This window comes from Haemaphysalis longicornis, unplaced genomic scaffold, assembly GCF_048455015.1.
Source record: "Haemaphysalis longicornis isolate Haplotype H1 unplaced genomic scaffold, Haemaphysalis longicornis Haplotype H1 scaffold_12, whole genome shotgun sequence".
In the NCBI taxonomy this organism is placed as follows: domain Eukaryota; kingdom Metazoa; phylum Arthropoda; class Arachnida; order Ixodida; family Ixodidae; genus Haemaphysalis; species Haemaphysalis longicornis.
The window spans coordinates 92,532,421-92,543,155 of NW_027526225.1; the positions used below are offsets into that span (position 1 = coordinate 92,532,421).

General features: G+C 47.3%; 1 protein-coding gene across 1 annotated transcript; it reads left to right on the plus strand.

Moving 5' to 3' along the window:
* Positions 1-6,124: 6,124 nt before the first annotated feature.
* LOC144161729 (toll-like receptor 2 type-2) lies at positions 6,125-6,994 on the plus strand. Its single transcript, XM_077692339.1, has one exon. It carries the CDS (start codon positions 6,125-6,127, stop codon positions 6,992-6,994), a length of 870 nt encoding a protein of 289 aa, XP_077548465.1.
* The last annotated feature ends 3,741 nt before the right edge of the window (positions 6,995-10,735 follow it).

A 10,735-nucleotide genomic window follows, 5' to 3' on the forward strand; every position in this document is an offset into this window, starting at 1 on the left:
CCGTGCAACCAGCGGAGGCCGTGGTGGAATGAGGACTGTAGGCGGGCGCGAGAGGCCCAGAACAAGGCGTGGGGTATCCTTCGCCGGTACCCCACGTCGAGTAACCTCCTCTTGTTCAAACGGGCCAAGGCGTTAGGAAAACGTGTGCGCCGTGAGGCAAAACGAGAGAGTTGGCGTACATTCATAACATCAATTAACTCCTACACAGACACACGGAAAGTATGGACACGAATACGCAAACTCAAGGGACATCAAACACACAGCCTGCCTCTGGTCAGTACAACAGGGGACACACTCGAAGACCAGGCTGACACACTCGCACAACACTTCCAACACGTTTCTAGTTCAGCACACTACACAAACACCTTCATGAAACACAAACTCGTGGCCGAAAAGAAACCTTTACATGACAATGACAGGTCAGCCACCTCTTATAACTCCGAGTTCACGCTTCATGAGCTGAGGGGTGCTCTGAGCACGTGTAAACCCTCAGCTCCAGGCCCAGACAACATTACATATACAATGATACAGAACTTACACACAGACACTCTTGTAACACTTCTTCACCTTTTCAACAAGATATGGCTTTCGGGGCACATTCCAAAGTCTTGGAGGGATGCCATAGTTGTAGCATTCTTGAAAGAAGGGAAGGACCCTTCTTCTCCCGCTAGCTATCGACCCATTGCCCTGACCAGCTGCCTGTGCAAGCTTCTCGAGAAGATGATAAACCGGAGGCTCGTGTACTTTTTGGAGTATAACGGCCTTCTCGAGAGCTGCCAGGCAGGCTTCAGGGCGGGGCGATCCACGAATGATCAACTTGTGGCACTAGAGTCATATATTAAGGATGCCTTCATTCATAAACAGTTCTGTTTAACTGTGTTTTTCGACCTAGAAAATGCCTATGACACCGCTTGGCGTTATGGGATCCTTACTGACCTGAAGTCATTCGGTGTTTCTGGTAATATGTTTAACACCCTTACTAGCTATTTGTCTGAGAGAACCTTTCGCGTCAGAGTTGGTTCTGCACTGTCAAAGGTACACGTGCAAGAAAATGGCGTGCCGCAAGGCGGAGTTCTAAGCTGCACTCTCTTCATAGTAAAAATGAACTCCCTTGGGAAGGCACTGCCGCCTACAATTTCTTACTCCATGTATGTAGATGACGTGCAGATATCTTTTAAATCATGTAATATGTCCATCTGCGAACGTCAAATCCAGCTCGGCGTCAAGAAGCTTGCCGGCTGGGCAGACAAGAATGGGTTTAAATTGAATCCTGCAAAAAGCTCCTGCGTTGTGTTCTCCAGGAAGCGCGGGGTCCATCCGGACCCAGACATTACTCTTAATGGCATGTCACTTCCTGTGAACAAGGAGCACAAGTTCTTAGGTGTGGTGTTTGATCACAAACTCACATTCATTCCCCACATCAAGGAACTTAAAAATAAATGTCTCAAAACAATGAATATACTTAAGGTTCTCTCCCACCAATCCTATGGTTCCGACAAAGAACTCTTGCTTCGCTTGTATACTGCTTTGGTTGGGTCTCGTTTGGACTATGGCAGTGTGGTGTATGGGTCGGCGACTAAGACAGCCTTGCGAATTCTTGACCCAGTTCTACACCTGGGCCTTCGTCTTTCGTCGGGTGCTTTTCGCACTAGCCCTGCTGAGAGTCTTTATGTTGAGTGGAATAAGTCGAGCCTTGAGAACCAACGAACATACATGGACTTGCTTTATGCTTTTTAAATTTCATCGCTGAATAATCATCCTTTTTATCCTGTCTTTAACGACACATCCACATCTCTGCTCTTTGTAAATCGCCCATCCGTTCCTCTGCCCTTTTCACTTAGAGTGAAAGAGCGAGCCTCGGATCTCAGTGCTTTGTTTTTGGATGTGTACAGGTCATCCTTTTCAAACAGTTTACCGCCTTGGCAAGTTCGTCCTGTGTCGTGCGACCTTTCTTTTATGAAACTTGACAAAAATCGGGTACCGCAGGCTGCAATACTGCAGCACTTTCTGTCTCTGCAGTTTAAATACCCACTTGCAGAATTTTACAGTGACGCGTCTAAAACCTCCCCTATGGTATCCTGCGCTGCTCATGGTCCGAATTTCTGTGCAGCCAGAACCATGAGCGTCCACAGGACAATTTTTTCAGCAGAGGCGTATGGGATTTTGCTGATTGCACGGCACATACTTGAAAATAAAATTCCAAAGTCTATCATATACACAGATTCCTTGAGTGTTGTTCGCGCACTGTCATCGCATACACCCCCCAAAAACCACATAGTTAATCTTGTATTTAACACTATCATGTCTGTGTATGCAAAGACGCATCAGCTGCTCCTCTGCTGGGTTCCAGGACACGCTGGGATCGCTGGGAATGAGTTGGCAGATGAGAGGGCTGCTGCTGCTGCACTCAGGAACACTGTAGACATAACAACCGTACCCTACACAGACCTCAAGCCACACATAAGACAACACCTGCGGAGAACATGGCAAACACACTGGGACGAACAGACAGACAACAAACTACACGTAATAAAGCCACACTTAGGACGGTACACAGCTGACTCACGCAACAGACACACGGAAGTCGCCTTGGGTAGGCTGCGGATAGGGCACACCCATGCGACGCACTCGTATCTGCTGACGGGATCTTCTAGACCCCAGTGCAGCAGGTGCGGAGATGCCCTATCCGTGGTGCACATACTAATCACATGCAAGGCACTTCACACAACACGACGCAAACACTTCCCACAGCTATACAGACTACACGTCCCACCACACCCAGCGTTTTTCCTCTCTGATGATCCCATGTTTTCTATCAAGTGCGTTTTTAAATATTTAGAAGAAGTTCAATTTTTAGACCTCATTTCATACCACGCGTGAACACTCCCTGGCCCTATACACCAGCCATGCTCATTGTCGTTTTGTGATTTTACTTTTGTTTTTGCTGACTGTTCGTAGTTTTTAAGGTTTCACCCCTCATATATGACTATTGTTTTGGCGCTCTTTGCCCTAGTTGGCCTTGCGCCATAAACATCCAACCATCATCATCATCAAGAATTCTTGCAGTGGGCGAATCGAAATATACGGGCTGTGGGAATCGTGGAGAACCGCGACCCGTGATCCCGAGCCGGCGCGCGCTTCGGGAGAGACGCTTGTACGCTGAAACCGGTCCGCCGCTCCGCTGGTTCTTCGGCGCCCCCGAGACATGGCACCACCGGTCCGTGCGGGCATAGGCATAGGCGCGCGGGCGGCGCGAACGTGTGCGCGAGGGAGACGGGGAGAGTCCCGTCGGAGACCCGGTCGGGGCTGGTTCGGCGGAATCGCGGCGGTGGCGGATACACGTATCTCAGGTCGGAACTTCATTGCGCACCGTGAGTGCCTGCCTCCTGTTCGTGATCACGACCCGGACGGCGTGATTCGTGAACGCCGTCGAGCCTTGTGCTCACATGCTTTGGGATTCCCCAAATAAAGGGCTGTGCTTCGGCACTACTGTCTACTGTGTTCTCGTATCGGCGAACCTCGCTCGACTGCCGTAGGCATGGGAGCCCGCGTGGCTGACACGCCGGGTGATAGCGTGGTGGCCGACCCCAGAGTGCTGGCTAAGTCACTGAGGAACCCCTCACACTATCCACTGAGCGCAAATTCCCAGTAGCCTCAACCCTTTCTCGGCGCTTCTGGAATACAAACGAGAACACATCAAAACACATGCGAACAGCACGCACGCAGGTACACTGGATATCATCCCGTGTTGCCTCCCGAACTGCCTCATCCAGGCGTACCTAGGTATTAATACATGTGTGCGGCGCTTCCCGCGGGGAGAACAGCTTAACTGCTTCAACAGTGGCATCGTAACACAAGGATAGCTCTGCGGAAGGCGAGGACGAAGAGAGGGGCACACTCCCGGGGGTTCGCCGGAGGAGGCGGGGCGCGCCGGCGCCTCGTGTGTTTCCCCTCTCTTCGTCCTCGTCTTCTGCAGCGCTATCCTTGTGCTACAATGCCGTACCAATAAACCCAAACAAGAACTCTCTGTCACTGTGCATTCTGCAGCAGCGCCGCCCTGCTACTGAAAGACACCCTAGCTACGATTTCCCCCCCTCGGCAACCAGTTGTGCAGACTCGGCTCAGCGCCCCCTCCCGAGTGGCGCCCGTGGCACTTGTACCCCCTTGCCCGCCTTAGTTACGCCACTGCTTAAAAGACACTGAAGTGTTGGTGCCATTCCAATCACTTCGAACTATAGGTATGGGAGAAATATTTCACGTTTAACGAGATCAAGGCTCATTAATTTTGTTATATCCTTAAAAATCTGATATGATATTGGAGATCTTACTGATATTAACACTGATAATAAATAAATATTGCTTACAAATTTCTACTTTACCATGTGGGACTTCACAACAAGGCGAGTACCCTAATAATACTAGAGTTTAATGTACGAGTTGGATCTCACGGAACATGCAAGTACTTTGGCAATCTGTTGAGTAGCAAAGAAAGGCAAGTTTGTACACTGCAAGTACCCATGGTTGTTTGTTAATGGTTGAAAAATCAAAGAAAATTTCACCTCTACAGAAACAGAGGGCTGTGCTTTCAACAAACCCATTTAAGCAATTGCACCTGTTTTCATTTTATTCAGTACTCGTGACGTTAAAAACGTTAGTTATTTGATATCTGCATTCCTAACTGTTCCAGATTCCCATGCGTTGGAAGACGCATGTGTTCTTTCTGTGGACCTGGGTATGCTCAACTGAGGGAGCCTCGACCTATCTGCCCTGCCATCTAACCACGAACCTGACGACCCTCTTCCGGGAATTCAAGAACTGCAACCTGAGCTTTGAAAACGGCCGTCTTCACGCTCTTTGCCACATTCGTGTCAAGTTCCCTATTGATGGGTATGCGACACCTGAGCACGAGATATTGACAATGGAGCAACTACTCGTTTCAGAAGATACCGTTCGCCCCGTGTCTCAGGGCTGTGCCCCAGTCTGCTTGTCCCTCCAACGTGTGCGGTTAAAGAAATGGGACTACTTTCCTCACAATTTATTTAGTAGATACGATGATATCGGGTTTGCGGAAAAGAGACACTTCGGACTGGTTGCTTTGAATTTTCGGCTGTTTCTGGAGCACATTCGGCTGATGACATTTGACGTGACATTCGCGAAGCCCCCGCCGGTTGCTGTCGCCAAGTGTGACACCAAGCGGGTGAACCGAAGCGGCGTTTTCAGCGTTTACAGCTTTGCTGACCCATGCCTCCACGCATTCCCGGACCATTATTTTTTTAGGGTTCTCGCAAATACCAGCAATCCCTGGAACAATTCCAACGTCTACACCTACGCAGTTATTACGGTTTCGGCAATAGTGGACGAAATCCCCACGGCGCTTCTGCACCTTCTCGCGTTAACACCTATTCGGCATGTCGCGTTCTACAAATGTTTTTTCCACGAAATCTCGTTCGGCGATATTCCTCCCATGGAGAGTATTCAGCACCTTGAATTTTCACAATCTCCTTTTGAGGCCATTCATCCGGACGCTTTTGACCTCATTCCGTCTGTTAAGATAATTTCTCTAACAGGCACGAAGCTTCCCGGTGTACCAGAAGCAATATTTTCTTTAAAAACACTGGCATGTCTAAACATGTCTGACACAAATGTTCCTCCAGGAGTGGAGTTTACCTTTTGGCCTGGCAGCCGTAATAGAAACAGCAGTGCTGTGCAATTAATCACAAGTGGCAGCAACGTGATACTGTTACGTGATCGCGACCTATGTGGTTTCCCGAATTTGCATGAGCTATATATGGACGGGTGCCACCTGGAGATTCTACTAGGCTCCCCATTTATATGCCTGAAAAAACTGCAGGTTCTTTCTTTGCAGGCAAACAAAATACCAGCACTCAATAAAGCGACGCTGAAAGGTCTTACAGGTTTATTACGGTTGAACCTGACCCGCAACCGCCTGACGGTCTTTGATAGCACAAATACTCTCATTCCGCTGATGTCGTTGCGAATTCTTGACATATCATTCAACAGCATACAACAACTCCGTGTGGACAAACCTCTCAACAGTTCTCCTGAAGTGCTTTTAGCCAACCACAACGGAATAAAGAAGTGGACGCCACCAATCTTTTCTCGGATGACAGAACTAAAACTGTTGGATCTTGGCCATAATGAGATCGCGGTGGTGGACAACGAAATGTTTGGCGACCTGAACGGCATACAGAACGTGGGCCTCAACTTCAATCCCTGGGATTGCTACAGTTGCTACCTCAACAACCTCCACAACTTTCTTGACAATCACAAAGTGCAGTGCGTGGGGTGCGCAGTCTGCAAGGTTCCAGAGGAACAATACGGATACCATGTTCGCAGCGTCGCATGGAGAGAGGAAGAGTGTGTAGCTGTGGACTATTATCGTGTGTACGCTGTTCCGGGGATCCTTTCTATTATTTCGGCCGCCGTGCTCATTTATGGCGCTTACAAATGCCGCTGGTACTTCATATATGTATCTTTGTACCTTAAAGTTGGCATCAAAGGCAACAGGAGGCGCGTGCACGTGGGGAACTACGCATGGGACGCTTTCCTATCCTACCATGCCTCTGACTCGGATTGGGTTCACGACATTCTGCTGCACAAACTCGAATCGCCTGCCCTCAAGTTGCGACTTTGCGTCGCCGAGAGAGACTTCATTCCTGGTATTCTGATCCGCGAGAATATATTCCGAGCCATTACGCAGAGTCGCGTCTGCCTCTTCGTGTTGAGCCCCGCATTCTGCCACAGCCGCTGGTGCATGTTTGAATTGAGACTCGCTCAACACTGTTTGTCTGACAGCGAGCGTTCCGACGGTTTGATCTTCATCAAAAAGGAGCAACTCAGGGAATCTGAAATGAGCAACACGCTCCAGTTTCTCACAAAATCGAGGACGTACATTGAAATTCCCCCGTCAAATGCACCGGAGAGGCGGAAAAACTTTTTCTGGTTGCAGGTTCAAGCGGCTCTGCAGCGATAGAATTCTAACAGAAGCTTGGATTTTAATAATAAAGAGATGTCAGATATGCAAATTTGTCTCTGTTCTTGAGATTCAAAATTTCCCTGTAGTCTTGTTTGTGCCCATTATACCGTTAGCGCTCTGTTTGTTTCACACCCCCATATTTTACTTAAATGTTTGGTTCATTTCCATACAAAGCATGCGAACAATTTGGCAGTACCGCCTCAGTTATTCTAATCTCATTTCACTCCCGTTTCAATTTCACTAAGCAATCCCCATGCGTGCTGCAGAACAGAAAAAGGTTCTGGATTATAGGAGCCGCGTGAAACACGAAGTCAACTTCTGCCGCTTTTCATTCGCAACCAAACCAGCCTGCTGAAAAAAGTCTTCCAAATTCGCCCCTTCTGCTCAGTTCATTTTATTTAAGCGAGGAAATTTTCGACAGTATGTTATGCTGTATCAGCCTGGCCCAATTACGACTATCGCGTACCCTTGGAATAATTTGGGCATACTCTACGTACCTACAGTAGAAATTGAAGCTGGTAACGTCTTTACAACTGAGATTATTTAATTTTAAAGAACATACAACTGAAAATACCACATTAAGGCACAGCGTTTTTGTGCATGTATGTTGCATATATTTCGCAACCTATTCTTACCCGCACCTTTGTTGTGTTGAGCTTGTAGCCCCACACAGCTCAACCGCTGAGAACGAGAAGGACATTTGTGTTAAGGGCCCATTTTGTCTTCTAGTTTGCCGTGTGCATTTGCAAAAAGATAAATTGAGCGTAAGGCTGTCATACGGGGCCATGTAATTTCGTTGGGAGGAGGGTTAAGGAAAGAAAAAAAACAATAAAGCAAAGTATCATTAGTCGATTGTCGCAGCATTCCACTAGCTTTAACAAAACACTAACGTATTTTGCAGATATTGACTAAAGATAGCGCTAAATTGAGATATGGGACACAAGGGGAAGCTCTGCGCTTTGGCAACCGATTTATGTGCACTTTGATGATAAAGAGCGTTATAAATGGCATGTTCTCTCCCATCATCTGGCCCACCCATTTAATTATATCGGCTGATATAACACTGCTGTGAGAAGGCCGGGCTAAGAAAAAATTCCTAGCATATGTAACCTGAACACTCTGTATGTGAACAAAGAAAACGCTTGCATACCTGTTTGGCATATTGATGTTAGCATAGCGACGGTTAAATCGATATTTGGAATCACGAACGGCCGCAAGACACCCTGTAAACTAGCGGTTCATCACTACGGTGCTTGATGGGGTTAACGCGGGCACCGCCTTGTGTTTGTTATAAAAGACGATAGTCTTCCTTTGGCTACTTAAACCCAGAAATTTTGGTCTGTCTGTATGTCTGCCTGTGATTCGATTCAGCCACCCGACCAAAGTAAAATATAAATTGCGCAATAGTCCCTACCAAATGTAAACGTCAAAGCCGGGCTTTTATATTCATACTTGTCAACTTTGTTGAACAAGAACAAGACATTACGCAAATATAAGACAGGATATTAGGACAGACAGGATATTTACAGAGTGCTTTTAGTAAAAATTCATGGATTCTTGGTTTTTCGATGGCAAATAATATTGTACATTTACTGTAAAAAAACGCCGCGTGCTGTTTCCCGCGCCACCTCCTGACGGCATATAAAAATCACGCGGCAACAGCAACGAAAGGTTCCGCTAGCTAAGTTCCAAGTTCTGCTTGGAACGCACGTGGAGCACGGCCTCGCGGTTCTATAAACCTTGAAGTACGTCTCCGCCGTACTGCAGCGCTGGTGTCGATGAACCCGGCTTGCAGCAGTGGAACGCGGTAAATGCAAATCGTTCTTGAGCAAACGTTTAGTGTGTTTTCCTTGGGCTGAGGGTGACGGTACCCGAACAGCATGACAGGTTAACGGGAAAGCAAAGGGGGGCATTTTCTTTGAATAAGTCTACAAAGACTATCGTCTTTTGATGAGATTTGCAACAAAATGTGTAGATACGCGGCAAATCTTCTGCTAGAGATTACTAATGAACTAAGTCTGTGTTTTTTCACAAAATAATCATGTATCAATTAAAAATGAATAAGGTGCAAACTGCATCCACTCATTAGATTTCGCTTTACTCGCTGTTTTGTCGTTTACCGTGCTTGTTCGGTGGGCGCATTAGGGATCGACTCTCTCAGACATGCGCCCAACCACTAATTGCGGGTATTCTTCATTGTGATGTACCTTGGGCTCACCGGTTGGCGTGCTAGCTTCATAACAACTCCGGATACTTGAAAGCGCCCGGCAGAAATTGATGCGTATGAACATAGACCGTAAGGTGTCCGCCAATTCTTCTTTTTCCGTGTTTACCCTTCCCAAAAATTCAAAAAGAATAACATGGGGAGCAAAAGGGTTTGAAGCCAATCAAAAATAAGCGAACAGTGGTTATAACTTCAACATCCTTTTTGCTGAAAAAGCTAATTTGTAGAACACAAAAATATATGCCCCCATATTGGTTTAGTTTTTGCCCGTTGGTACCCGCATGGCCACGCAAGTCCACCTGCCCGTCCACAGTGGAATTGTGTGACCGAGTTTTATCTTGAGGCCGTGTGCTGTACTTGAACGTTGTATTCTTTATTTGTCTATTGCACTGTACGCGAAGTTTGCATTTAGGTTGTCATTCTAGCGGAGCAGTGTATATGCTGTGTATAATCGTACTAGTTTCGTTTTGCGTGAACTTTGCTTTCACTATTGTACAGTACATTTGCTGTGTTTTATTGGCGTTAACTGGTGGCATTCGTGAACCTTCCGGTTGCATCTTGTTGTTCGTGAACCGTATATTAGTTATTGTTCATTATGGGTTTTACTGCACCAGTACATTGTATGTGCTTCTGGGTACTAATTCGCACTCATTCCGAGTGAGCCTACAAGACGTTTGCACTAGATTACAGTCTGTATAGTTCATAAGAGTCGCACTTGTAATGACTATGACGAGAACTCTGTCATGTGGACTAGCTTTATTTGCTATCTCAGGTATCTCAGAAAGACCGTATTGTTCTTTAACTTGTCATTCGTGCGTAGGCTGTGTATTTAGGAGGAATCGGTACCAAACCCTCGTTCTGTATGTGAACGATGTATTTGACAATATTATTATGTAAAAAAACTGTACTGTACTACATTTTTGTATAAGTATGCACTGCATCTTTTATTCGCTAGGTGTGAATGACGCGTACACCAGACTTTGTGAGTTTTGGGGATAATATTGCCTAATATTATGAAACTGGGGGGCTGTGTCACAAACTCGAGCGTACGGCGTTTTAAAGTATCGCATACCTTTATCATACTTTTGCACAGCGCAAAACTCCGCCGCTCAGCTTTCGTCGAAGCTTCGAGCGCTTTCGAGGGGGCGAGCGAAGCTTTCCCAGTGCTAAGGCGCGCCGATGATTCCAGATGGAAGAAAGAGGGAAGTTGTGCGCTGGACAACGGCAGGCGGGTTGTGTGTTGTGCCCACTCTCCGTGCCGGCGCCGTTATAAAACAAGAATCCGCGCCTATCAACTTAGTTATGTGTGGACGTCGTGATGTAACAACGGCTTTTGACAGTTTGTGCACCACAATTGGTGACCCGTGCCCTGGAGGACTCCAACGTACTCCCGGGCGTCGAAACCCCCTGATCACCTCGGACGGCCTGGCCTGCGAGGAAGCCACGCTTCACACGCAGCCGAATCGCCTCCGACAGCGGTGCATCGTCCGGCCTGGTCGGTGGATATTGTGGGC

Bases quoted from the DNA above. Each gene is read 5' to 3' on its own strand.
- LOC144161729 (XM_077692339.1), top strand. From the start codon at position 6,125: ATGACAGAACTAAAACTGTTGGATCTTGGCCATAATGAGATCGCGGTG.